At 59.0% G+C, this 13,231-nt stretch overlaps 1 protein-coding gene across 1 annotated transcript; it reads left to right on the top strand.

Moving 5' to 3' along the window:
- Nucleotides 1-318: 318 nt before the first annotated feature.
- FADS1 (fatty acid desaturase 1) lies at nucleotides 319-12,401 on the top strand. Its single transcript, XM_015569831.1, has 12 exons — nucleotides 319-678; nucleotides 825-935; nucleotides 1,716-1,913; nucleotides 2,769-2,870; nucleotides 2,970-3,098; nucleotides 6,815-6,875; nucleotides 8,122-8,198; nucleotides 8,984-9,081; nucleotides 9,234-9,330; nucleotides 9,579-9,658; nucleotides 9,756-9,881; nucleotides 10,192-12,401. The coding sequence occupies exons 1-12, from the start codon at nucleotides 382-384 to the stop codon at nucleotides 10,241-10,243; spliced, it is 1,428 nt and encodes a 475-aa protein (XP_015425317.1). The 5' UTR covers nucleotides 319-381; the 3' UTR covers nucleotides 10,244-12,401.
- Nucleotides 12,402-13,231: the final 830 nt, after the last annotated feature.

Below are 13,231 nucleotides of genomic sequence, written 5' to 3'. Positions count from 1 at the left end.
CCATCAGCGCTTCCGTTTTGTCCAACGGAGCAGCGGCGCTCCCGGGCGAGGGCCCACCTCCCCTCGCAGCCCGCCCGGGGGACAAGGCCAGAGTCCGCGCTGGGCCCGGTGGACCCCAGACCGAGGCCGAGCCGGCGCATGCGTAGGAGCAGGCAGTACCGCCGTCCCGCTGGGGGATTTGGGGCTCCAGCTGCCTCGCCGGGCTGGCGATTGGTCCGGCTGCGTGGCGCCACCGCCGGCTCCGCCCTGGTTCCCGCCTCTCCAGTGGATTCCCCCCGCAGCCTTGGGGCTGCCCGACAGCGAGGACGTGGATCTTATCACCTAGGAACCCCGGCTCCAATAACCAAATTAGCCGCAGGGTGTGATCAAAGCGCTAAGGAGATGATGGAAGGAAGGAGGGGACATGACAAGTTCCCCTGCTCCGATCTGGGAGCCGCGGCTCATTTTCCTGAGAAGCTGGCAGGGAGAGGGCTTAAGTCCCACCGAGGTGTCCCAGCCCCACCATGCCCCCGTTTCTCACCAACACCCACCGTCCCCGTAAAAGCTGTCCTTGGAGACACCGGAGGAAAGGCCAGCCCAGGGAGGTCTTTCTGTGCCCTCCCCCCCTTGGTTGGTGGGGTGCCTTTCTTACTGGACCACAGGTGCTGGGTGATCCCGGGCTGCGGACACCTAGACAAGGTCTGAGCACCCTCAGGGCAGCTGGCGGGGGGAGGTGGTGTCTGACCTTCGGCGCCCCCTCCTTGCTGACCTTGGGTGGGAGTCCTCCCAGAGTCCGGGGGCCGGGCTGGCTTCCTCACGGTCCTGCCTTCGCCCCACCTTTGCAGGACCCCTTTGTGGCATTCCACATCAACAAGGGCCTGGTGAGGAAGTACATGAACTCGCTCCTGATTGGAGAGCTGGCTCCGGAGCAGCCCAGCTTCGAGCCCACGAAGAATGTGAGTCGCTGCTTGCTGCCTGGAGACCCTGTGCTTGCGGAGGGGCGGAGGGTACAAGGGAGGCCTAGACGGGACCCTGGGTGCCTGCAGCTGGTACTTCCTGGCGATCCCCGATTCTTCTGCTGCGTCAGTGGGTCACAGGCCCAAGGGAGCGGGGTCTCTGGGATCCATGGTTCCCACAAGTCCGCCACCACGACCGTGATCATCAACAGGAAACCAATTTTGAGCACCTACTCGGTGCCAAGCATAACCTCCTAACCTCCTATCACCCTCAAGCGCTTACAGATGAGAAGACTGAGGCTCAGATAAGTTAAGCCACGTGGCCAAGGGTCACACTGCCGGTAAATGAGTTCCAGTGACCACCTGCTCTTTGGCGGGATCCCATAGCCCTCCTCCCACCATCCTCCCTCGGGCTTGTGGTGTGTTTATGGAAGACTGCACCTGCTACCTAGGTGTGTGTGTGGGGGGTGGTACTTGAGCCTAAGACAGCGGTTCTCAACCTGTGGGTCGCGACCCCTTTGGCGGTCAAATGACCCTTTCACAGGGGTCGCCTAAGACCATCCTGCATATCAGATATTTACATGATAATTCATCACAGTAGCAACATGACAGTGATGAAGTAGCAACAGAAATAATTTTACGGTTGGGTCACCACATGAGGAACTGTATTGAAAGGGCCAGCAGGTTGAGAACCACTGGCCTCGGAGGCCCCAGGTCACCAAGCAGGGTCGCGGTGCCACTGGGGAGAATAACAGCTTCCCCCGCTTCCCTCTTCCTCAGAAAGAGCTGACCGATGAGTTCCGGGAGCTGCGGGCGGCCGTGGAGCAGATGGGGCTCATGAAAGCCAACCGCGCCTTCTTCCTGCTGCACCTGCTGCACATCCTGCTGCTGGACGCGGCCGCCTGGCTCACGCTGTGGGCCTTTGGGACGTCCTTCGTGCCCTTCGTCCTCAGTGCGGTGCTGCTCAGTGCGGTGCAGGTGAGCGCCCCCGGCTTGGCAAGAGCACGGCCGGCCCTGGCCAGTTTGGCTCGGCGCTATCAACCAGGAGTTCATGGTTCAGTTCCCAGTCTGGGCACATGCTGGGTTTTGGGGTTGATTCCCAGTGGGGGGCATTCAGGAGCCAGCCAATCGATGAGTCTCTTTCATCATTGATGTTTCTATCCCTCCCTCCCTCTCTCTGAAATCAATAAAAACATATTTTTCAAAAAAGAGCCCGGTCATGCCCAGCGTCCCCAGGGGAAACTCCTGCCCTCAGGGGGCAGAGCCGAGGACAGGCGCCATTGTCTGCGGCTTTCGCCTGCTTCTTGGTCGCAGTGCGCCTTCAGTCCTCTCCCTGCCGCTCCAGCGGCTTCTCCCGGGGCTCCCTGCTTCCTGGGGAATTTCTCCTCGGGAAATTCCTGTCGGGTCCTGCCACAGCCCCGGGGCGCCAAGAACCAAGATCTGGTTTATCGGCAAAGCTTGGCTTCCTCCCGGCACGAGGCCACCCAACGTGCTGATGATGCACGCGTGGGCTCTAACACTCGCGGCCCGGACGCATCTGCCAGGCGTGAGTGTGTCGCTCTGTCCTTCCCGGTGGTCCGGACGTTCAGCCCGTTGTAAGTCGCAGGTCTCGGGCAGGGAAACGGACGGGCAGGGAAGGGAATGTGCTTGGGTCCAGCTTTCCTGTTGGTGCCACAGCCAGCGGGGGGGCGGGCTGGCCAGCTCCTCTCCTGGTGAGCTCAGTTAGGGGCCTGCGGCATCGCCGGCCTTGGCGGGAGAGGCCGAGCGGCTGCAGGTCGGTGGGAGGGACGCGGGGCCGGGGAGCGGCTCTCGGCACTGACCTCTCTCGCGCAGGCGCAGGCTGGCTGGCTGCAGCACGACTTCGGGCACCTGTCTGTCTTCGGCACCTCTCGGTGGAACCACCTGCTGCATCATTTCGTGATCGGCCACCTGAAGGTCAGTGGCTCGGGGCGGGGCTTTCGGAAACTCTGGCTAACGCAGGACTACCTGGGGGGGAGCCTAGGCTTTCACACTCATGCCCCCGCTTTCCCGTAGGGGGCCCCCGCCAGTTGGTGGAACCACATGCACTTCCAGCACCATGCCAAGCCCAACTGCTTCCGCAAAGACCCAGACATCAACATGCACCCCTTCTTCTTCGCCTTGGGGAAGATCCTCTCTGTGGAGGTGAGCCGGGCGTGGGCGGGGAGGCCCGGGAGAGTGGAGACCTGCCCGCACAGAGGGCTCAGGTGCTCACAGTGCCGCCTGGGGAGGGAGGGAAGACTCTGGGCCGGCTGCCCGGAAATTGTGGGAGGCCACGGGCTGCCCAGGGCAGAGTCACCTGTTCTCCAAGTGAGTGAGTTCAGATCAGCAGGACAGTTACTGTGTAAGGTGCCCCAAGCTGCTCAGGACCCAAAGGGTAACCAGGGACGGCTGTGCGAACACCCCCCTTTCCTTGAAGGTGACGGATGGCCCTCGTCGGGTGTTTTCCTGACAGCCCGACCCCAGGCAGCAGCCCTCCCCTCGGCCCCTCACTCTATTCCTCTCTCTTACACTTGGTATCCTACTGTGTCACAGACTTCCCCTCCAATACTTGGAACATTCATTCACCAAGTCCACCCTCCCACTCACCTGACCCGTCTCCCTTCCAGGGTGGGCAGTGTTGGGTTTCAGTTGTCATCCGAGGTTGTGAGCAAAAACCGCAGCTGCTAAAGGAAGTGGGCGGAGACCTGGAGTGTTAGTAGGAGGCTTTGCATGGCCAGCGGAGTTCTTTAAAAAGTTACTGTGGCCCTGGCTGGGCGGCTCATTGGGTGGAGCATTGTCCTATACACCAAGAGGTGCGGGTGTTTGATCCCCAATTGGGGTGTGTATGGGAGGCAAGCGATCGATGTTTCTCTATTCCTCTCTCTAAAAATCAATTGAGTGAGGATTTAAAATAAAAGCAGTGAATATAAAACCCTCCGCCCCAAGGCTCCCGGCTGCAGCCAGAGCTCTGCAGCCTGCCAGGAATCAAACAGCTTAACGCGCTCAGTCCCGGGCATGAGTTCAGCCTGGCTCTCCACTGCCCTCTGGCCACGAGGAGAGCTCTGTGAAAGCCTTTGGCAACCCTGGCTGTCCTGGCACCAGGAGCCTCGAGCTTGAAGCTTGTGTCTCACCGGCCCGTAATGTCCTAACTTCCCCTCCTGCCCGGGGACCTGGGTGGCTTGCTGCCTGCCCAGCACTGTGTGCCAGTCCACAGCCAGGGGATGCTGACCCGCCCCGGCCCCTCTTGCTCTCCTGCTCGGGCGGCCACTTTGCGGATGTGGCTCCTTCACCGGGCAGCGCGTGGAGCTCTGGGTAGCATGCCTGTCGTCACTGAGGAGAGTGAGAAAACAACATGGGAGTCTCAGCGGAAGGGAACCTTCTCACACCACTGCCTGTACTGCTGCTGGCACTAGGGTGTTAGGAGATTCCTACCCATAGACACTAAAACTAGATGGATCTGCCACTTGAAGTAGCCAGAATCCCCCCCCCCCCCGCTTTTTTTGGCCTGGCTCTGAGGTTGGTGACAGGCTGCCTGCTGGTATGCCAGTAAATGGCCGGCTCCGGCAGCTTGGGCGTGGCCACCCTCGCTGGCTGCGGCTTACCTGGGCATGGATCCCTGGGCCGACCCGCCTTTGCCCCCCAGCTCTCCTGGAGGACAAGGTACAGAGGACCCTCCACCCTAAAGAGAACCCTCTGGCTTCCCAGGGTCAAAGCACAAGGGGGCAGTTATTAGGGTCATATGGGCAGGGCTCCCCTCCAGGACTGTCCCAGGAGGAGGCCAGAGCTCTGCCCACCACCCAGCCAATGACACACGCTCCTCCGTTTCCCCTCTCACTTAATGTTGCTTGGGGTGGGATGACCCATATCAGCAAGACTTGTTTTTTCTTCTCTTTCTAAATAGATTTTTATTGATTTTAGAGAGGAAGGGAGAGAGAGATAGAAACATGAATGATGAGAGAGAATCATGGATCGGCTGCCTCCTGCACGCCCCACCCTGGGGATCAAGCCCGCAACCCGGGCAGGTGCCCTAACCAGGAATTGAACTGTGACCTCCCAGTTCATAGGTCGACACTCAACCACTGAGCCACACCAGCGGGACTCAGCAAGCCTTGTTAATACTGCTTCCAGAACAAGCCTCAGATCTATACCGACTTCTCCAGCTCCATGGCTTCCCCTCCCCAGGTCTGGTCATCCAGGGTCTAGAACAGGGATGGCGAACCTTTTGAGCTCGGCGTGTCGGCATTTTGAAAAACCCTAACTTAACTCTGGTGCCGTGTCACATAGAGACATTTTTTGATATTTGCAACCAGAGTAAAACCAAGATTTATAGTTTTGATATTTATTTTATATATTTAAATGCCATTTAACAAAGAAAAAATCAACCAAAAAAATGAGTTCGCGTGTCGCCTCTGACACGCATGTCATAGGGTCGCCATCACTGGGCTAGATTATTGCTCTAGGCTCCTCGCTGGTCTCCCTGTGCCTATACCTGCCCCCTACAGACAGCGCATGCTCCCCGCCAGCCAGAGAGCCTTGGAAAGCACAGAGGGGCTCTCGCCACAGCCATCGAAAGTCCCCTAGCGACTCCCCGTCACCGTTGGAATAAAAGCCAACCTCCTGCCCACCCAGGGCTTCCTAAGGTCCGGCGTGATTTGGCCACCCAGCCCGTCTTCTAGCCTCTCACCATTCTCCCCTGCTGCTCCCTGTTCCCCGTCACACTGACCTTTCTGTCCCTGGATTAGCCTAAGCCTTTGTCCTGGCTGTTCTCTCAGCTATCAGTGCTCTTCCCCTGAATCTCCATATTGCTGGCCCCTTCTCGTTTTTCAGTTCTCAGTTCAGGGAGGCCATTTCTGAACACACCCCCCGCCCAAACACTGCCTCCCTCACTCTCTGTTACGTTTTCTTGTTTTTAATCTATAACTACAGATGTATCACCAGCTTCCTGGCAGATTACAAATTCCACAAGAGTAGGGCTTTTTTGTACGGTTCACCTCCGTATCCTCAGCACCCCGAACAGTGCCTGGCACAGAGTAGGTGCTCGATAAATACTTGCTGAGTGAATGAATCGTCGATAGGAAAAGAGCGCTTCCTTTAGCAGAAGGGCCTTTTGGAGAGTAAACTCGATAGAGGACCTGTCACACGGTGGGTAGACGGGAAAGAAGAGCGAACAGGCACTTTGCTCTGGATGCAGCTCCTCCTGCCCGTGGCTGTCTGGTTGCCATAACCAGGTGGGGCAGCAGGGGCCGAGGAGCCACCAGGTGAGACAGCAGGGCTGCGCTGCCATGCGAGGGGTGCCACTGGTTGGCTGACCTGGTGGCCCGGCCTCCCTCTTCAGCAGCTGGGCTGGCAAAACACCCCCGCCCGCCGGGAAGAACGTTTCCGCATCTTCAGACTGCCAAGTGGTTCTTGGGGCCCTGGCCGTAAATATTTGCCAAACTTTGCTTAGCTTTCAAGTGGTTTTAGCTCACGTTGAAGTCAAGAGACCATAAGATTGTGATGGGAAATGCCAGGGGCCGGATGCAGAGGGACTACTGACTGTAGGAGACTCTGGTGCCAGCACAGTACCAGGGGGAGAAAGGAAGGGGGAGCGGGGAGGGAACTGGAAACCCCACGGCGAAGCTGTCTTTGGATGGACATGAGGGTCCCGGGGACCTGGAGACACTGTTGTGCCCGCATCTCGCGTGGGCATGGGCCACTGAGCTGCACAACTCGGTGTGGCCCCCCTGGCTTCAGGTGCCGGTGCCGGAGGTAAGCCTGGGCCTGCCGGCGCCTCCAGCAGCAGCAACAGCCCTGGAGTCGGCCTGAGCCGAGCCAAGGCCAAAGGGGGAGGGGAGTAGTGACTGGGCCGGGGGAGTTGATTTGTTTGCTTTTCTTTGCAGCTTGGGAAACAGAAGAAAAAGTACATGCCGTACAACCACCAGCACAAATACTTCTTCCTGAGTGAGTGTCCTCATTCACCACCGGGCTCCCTCCGGGGGAGTGCGGGCGGGGGCGAAGCATGTGAGGGGGAACGGAGCCCGGGTCCTGGCATTTCAGGTAAAGGCTGCAGGAAGCACCGCCCCCCAGGTCACTCCCCGCGGGGGGCAGTCCGCCCTCTAGGCTCAGGGGCGGCACTGAGCCTCAGGTTGGGTCAGGTTCCTCCAGTCCCACCCTGGCTTCCGCTGGAGAACTGAATGGGGGTGGGGGGCATTCCAGTTAAAACCTCACCTCGAAACTTGTCAGACAGAGACCTGGGTCAAGGTGACTCAGTGGGGCGTGGTCCCACCCCAGAGACTTGAAGATGTAGCTGTGGAGGTTTGGACCCGAAGAGGGATTGGAGGAGCTGCTGGAAAGAGGAGGAAACATTTCTGTCGTCCTAAGCTCTTTCTGAAGACGCTACACGCTCCCTGCTGTGAAACTCTGCTCTACATGCCTCCAGCTGGAGTTTTACAGGGAGGGCGGGAGGGTCCCATCAGTCCCAGTTTAGTTCGGAGGAATTTATCCCAGCTGCCTGCTGCCGGCCATCCCCACTGGAGAAAGGGGGGTGGCAGAGGGTAGCGCAGAAACGTCCAGAAGAAAGGATGTTGGATGGCATGACACCTCAGGGGTGGGGAGCCATGGTAGGCGTGGTAATGTGGGGGTTGTGCAGAGAAGGGGCAGCACACTGGACACTGTCCCCCGCTTCAGCTCCCAGTGTTAAGGGGGGCACCTCCCCCCCACCCCACAGCTGACTGCGGGGCTTTAGGTTGGGTGGGAGTGAGCTTTTAGCCCATGAGGGAGCAGCAGGGCTCCCCATCCACACGCACACGCACACGCACACACTCTTGCCCCGTCACCTGCATGGTGGAGCAGCCAGGAACGCAGGGCAGCTGCTGGCAAGGGCAGGCACAGGGTCAGTAGAAGGCCCGGCAGGGGCAGGGCTGTCGCCAGGACACGGGGCAATGTTAGCCGGGCCGGAAAGGCACAGGAGCAGAGCAGGCCGCCACTCCCACCCCGCCCCCTGCTGGCGTCCTCTTGGGAGACTGCCTTCTGCAGACCTGCGTTCATGCCCACCGCCAGTGCCTGCCGTTCCCAGGGACGGGGGTGCCAAGGCAGCAGGGGCGACAGGAGGAGATGGCGGAGATGCTGGAGGCCATCCCTCCAGCACCCGCCAGCCCTTTAGTGACCCTCGTGCTCACACCTCCCCCGGTCTCCATTTCCCCCCCAGTCGGGCCCCCGGCCTTGCTACCGCTCTACTTCCAGTGGTACATCTTCTACTTCGTTGTCCAGCGGAAGAAGTGGGTGGTGAGTCTCCTGACCCTTCGTCCCCAGCCCCCGGGGGAGGGACAGGGCCCTCCAGGGGAACCCACAGAGGTGGACTCCAGGCCTGAAGGAGAGCAAAACCAGGTGTAGGTCTCCCTTACCTGTCGGCGGGTGACTCGGACTCTCCCCCAGCGCCCTGTTCCACTCAGCAGTCTCTCCTGAGGTCCGTGGCTGGGCTGGGCCAGGGGCGGCGGGGGAGTGGGGAGGACGAGTGAGAGGCGGGCCCGCTCCCAGGAGATATCTGACAGCAGGTGGGGGGTGTGGCTGACACGGGATGAGGTTCAGGCAGAGGGTCCGACACTCGGCTCGATAAGAGGCGTCAGAAAAGGCTGTCACGTCACGTGTGCAGCTGCCTCTGGAGGACAGACAGATGTGGGTGGGGACGGCCTCTGAGCCGAGCAGCTGACATTCTGTGGGGGACTCGGTGTCGGGGAGGAGTCTGGTGTAGAAAAGCGATTGGAGATTGGACCGGGCACTGCGTGACCTGAGCCCGAGGCTGGGGGCCTCGCTAGCAGCACGATGAAGGCCGTGGCTGGGTTGGGAGGAGCAGGTGGCAAGGAGACCCTGTAGCCATGGCGTCCACGAAGGGACAGGCCAGGCGGGCTGGGGCGCCACGAGGAACGGGAGGAAGGAGCCGCGGCGCCAGACCCTGCAGGATGCTGACAATCACTGAGTGTCCCAGTCTGGGGACCAGGGGGGGCCACGCCAGGTGACGTGAGAGGAGAGGAGGGAGCGCCGTGCCCGTCCTCACGCTCTGCCCTCCGCAGGACCTGGCCTGGATGGTCACCTTCTACGTCCGCATCGCCCTCACCTACGTGCCGTTGCTGGGGGTGAAGGGCCTCCTGGGCCTTTTCTTCGTGGTCAGGTAGTGTTGGCGGGGGCGGGGGGGCGGAGAGGAGATGTTGGAACCAGTCTGGCGGGGGCTGTGCGGGGCGTTGGCCCGGGAGGTGGCCGGGCTGGAGCAGGTCCCTGCGGGAGAGGGACTCTGAGCTCTGCGTGTCCTGTCACACCCACCAGGTTCCTGGAAAGCAACTGGTTTGTGTGGGTGACACAGATGAACCATATCCCCATGCACATTGACCACGACCAGAACAGGGACTGGGTCTCCACTCAGGTAAGGGGCCTGACACAGCTGGGAAAAAGGGGGTCGGGGACCGGGGAGCAGTAACAACACAAGTTCCGGCAGCATCACCTCATTAGCTTGACACTTCTCCAGCCACCATGTGGAGGGGAGTGACCGGGGACAGTCCCACAGCCCCGCCGCTCAGACAGCGTGGCCTGAAAGGGCTGGACTGGCCTTTGCATCTGGTACTCAGAGCCGTGCCCTCCCCTCCCCTCCCCTCCCCTCCCCTCTTCCTCCAGCTCCAGGCAACGTGCAACGTGCACAAGTCGGCCTTCAATGATTGGTTCAGTGGGCACCTCAACTTCCAGATTGAACACCAGTAAGTAGACACCGGAAGCAGGGCCTTGGGCAGGGTCCACGGGTGTGGGGGTGGGGGGCCGAGAAGCAGAAGCCCTGACTGCCCGTTCTTCCCGAAGCCTCTTCCCCACGATGCCGCGACACAATTACCACAAAGTGGCTCCCCTGGTGCGCTCCCTGTGCGCCAAGCACGGCATTGAGTACCAGTCCAAGCCCCTGCTGGTGGCCTTCGCGGACATTGTGCGGTGAGTACCCGAGCCTGGGGAGGTGGCTGGTGGGGAGGGAAGCGGGCAGGGCGGGGGTAGGCCGGCGAAGTGTGGGGCCGGAGCGATAGGAAGGTTTCCCCGTGGAATGGAGCTCACCGGGGCCAAAGCAGGGCGCTCCGCGTGGCCAAGCTCTTTCTCAGACAGAGGGGAAGGGAGGGGGCCTCAAGCCATGGACACGGGCTTCCAGACCTTGGTGAGAGTCCCCACTACCTTTCTGGTGGGGGGGTTGGCTTTGGGGCTCGGCCCCACCCTGCCCCCCTCATCGTCTGCTCCCCTCTTCTCCCTGCAGCTCCCTGAAGGAGTCGGGGCAGCTCTGGCTGGATGCCTACCTTCACCAGTAACAGCAGCCCCCCTCCCGGAAGAGGAGCCTCCGGAGCCAACGCAGAAGGAGGCCCCAGGGACAGGCCACTACAATCCTAACATCCAGAGGGGGGCTGTTTGAGGAGATCAAGGCTCGGGCTCAAACCCCTCCCCTTGACCTTCTAGGCAGATACAGGACCCAAACAGGGAGGGGAACATGCCGGCCCCTGGAGGAAGGGGTGGAGCTCTTAGGGCAGGGATGTGAGTTTGTTTGTTTTTGCTAGTGTCAGATGTAGGTGGTTGGTGAGCGAGAGGGAGTCGGGAAGGTGTGAGAAGAATAGGGAGGACCAACTGAGCCCAGAAATCAGCCAGTTTAGCAGTAAAATTCCACCCAGAAAGTGGGGAGCTCCTCTTCCCGGTCCACTTCACCCTCCTTTGCAAACCTGAGGTCCGCAGGGTGGCGGGAGGGGGGGCAGCTGAACCTCTGGAGCCAGACTTGGGAAGCATCAGTGCTTAGAACTCTGCGGCCAGCCTCATGCAGTGCCTGGGGCTCAGCTCACGCTGGCGCCACGAAGTCTGTGACCTCCGAGAGCCCCAGGTTCCTGGAGAAGCCATTTCTCCACTTTCAGAAGCACGCGGGGCAGAGGCCGGGCTGTGGTATGGAAGACATCTGGCCCCGAAGGATCCTGCTGATGTTGGGCCCATGTTCCACCCAGAGTCCCAAGGGAGCATTAGGTCCTCGGTCCTGCCAACATGTCAGCAGAGAGTTACTGGCCATTAAGACTCCCTTCGGCTTTTCGCCTCCTCTGACCAGCACCTGAGGAGGGACACGTTCCCAGGACAGGGCGTCCACTTCCTGCTCCATCAGCAAGTGAGCAGACGGGGCACCTTGATTTTCTCCTCCTCAGAGACAAACGGGGGCCTAGGGGGTTCTCTTTGCTGCCCTCCCTGTAACGCCAAGTTTAATACAACAGCGTCCGCGAGCACAAGGGGCCAAGCGGGCAGACACCGACCCGGCAGGCAGGAGGGGACCCAGGGTGGTCGTAGAGAGGACGGGGCTGGAAGAATCCCTTCATGGGGTCATCTACAGCATCACTCTGAGCAGGAGCAGCGGGGCTCAGTGTCATCGCTTCCTAGCTCTAAACCAGAAACGGGGAGTAAACGCACAGAAGTTCGTGGTCATGGGATTGTGTTGCTGTCGTTAGGCATCTGTCAGCTCTGTTCCAGGGTCTCTCTCTGCTGGAGACCAGGTAGGAATTTAGGATGGTCTCTCATTAGTTTAATACAGAGATGCCATTTTTAAATCTGCTTTTTAAAAGAGAAAGTTTAACCCATCTCTAGAGAGCAAGCAGGAGTGTGCCCCAGGAGTCTGGCCCTAACTGCAGAACCTGTCATCAGCGTTCACACCCTCTGCTCCCTGCACCCGTGCCAGTCAGCACCCACCCCAGGCGGATTGAGCCTTTGGGGCCCCGGGAGGGTTGGCTGTTAGTTTTGGGAGACGTTGGGAGGGGCCTAGAGGCACCACCTGTGGAAAGGGTGTTGTGATTAGAGGTTTGTCAAAACAAAAATGTAAAAAAAAACACAGAGAAATGGGGGGAACAGGTAACAGGAGTTCGGATCTTTTCCACTTGGGCAGAACCTGGTTTAAATTAGACAATTGAAGCATTGGCTTCCTCACTCCAAAATGGGTGCTGACCCCCTCCCCCGCCCCCAGTTCCCCGCTACCTGAGGTGGGTGTGCCGTCACCAGCTGCCAAGCTCTCTGGCTTTGGGCCCAGGCTGAGCAAACCCAGCGAAGCTACCTGAGCCAAGTCCAGGTCCTCAAAGCACCTCAAACATGTGGCCTTCTCCGTAGCCTGGGCCAGTGTGGTCTCACATGGCCAGTAACGGACACACCGGTGACAAAGGGCTCCGGCGGTCGCAGTGGGAACATGAGTGATCTCAAAGCCCCTGACAGCTGCGGAGACAGGCTGAGACAGAACAAGTCGCCTCCGGTCACAGATTGTGGCAGAACTAACATTTGAACTCACTTTTGACAAACTCCCAACGTCTGCGTTTGTCTGTTACTTTCATCTTCCTCCCACTTGGCCAGAGGCGTTTTCTGTAACCAGGCCCAGCATCGCTATCCTTTTGTACCCGCCAACTTTGCTACCACATCCTGACGGAGGGAAGCTGAGAAATAAAGCAGATTTTGACCAAATGAAGCCTCCTCGCTTGCAACCCACAGCGCTCCTCTGTGTGTGTCCAAAGGACTCCCTGTGCCTCTTCTTGAAGCCACTGTATGTCTACGGGTCTAAGTTCTTTCTGAACATGGTTCGAACGTGAACCCACACACAGCCTGCCCTCTGCATAGGCCCCTGGGCAGAACGAACGTCAGGAAACCCAGGGAGCAGCACAGGTGGACTATGGCAAGGCAAGGAAAAGCCAGCCCCTTCCCAGGACGCCCGTGTTCAAATGCTAGAGATGCTAGGTTTTCCGTGCATCCCTCCTATGAGGCAGTGCCCTCTCCCTGGAACTCATTTCTAGTCTCAGTGTACACGCGTGGTCCCCGTAAGTCTGCTTCTTGCCTAAATCCTCCTCTGCAGACACACTGCCTCAGAGCTGGACTGCACAGCAGTGCTTTTCTAACCTCCATCCTACTGGAACAGCAATCTTTGAGCCAGCATATTAGAATATGCTAAATAAAAATTGGCAGACTTCTCACTGGTCTAGTTAACCCTTTGAGTGCCAACCAATATCCTAGGAGCTATGCTAAAATCGCCAAGACATTTTTGCTGATTTTACAGCAGTTTAGGAAAAAAAATGATGAATCGCAAGTAAATGAAGTTACATATTCAAAAACTTAAGGAAACCTTTACTACATTGACACATTTAGCAATATCATCACTAATAAAAGCAGACTTAGAACAGGACGCCATTTCGGCACTTTTGGTGAAAGGAGGAGCGCAAATGGACATGAGATTAGCAAGAGAAAAATAACCAAACTTAGCACCTGTGTATGGGAACCTAGCAACAGACTCCATAGGCGCT

Source organism: Myotis davidii, unplaced genomic scaffold, assembly GCF_000327345.1.
Source record: "Myotis davidii unplaced genomic scaffold, ASM32734v1 scaffold826, whole genome shotgun sequence".
In the NCBI taxonomy this organism is placed as follows: domain Eukaryota; kingdom Metazoa; phylum Chordata; class Mammalia; order Chiroptera; family Vespertilionidae; genus Myotis; species Myotis davidii.
This window is presented reverse-complemented; position numbering and strand designations above follow the sequence as displayed.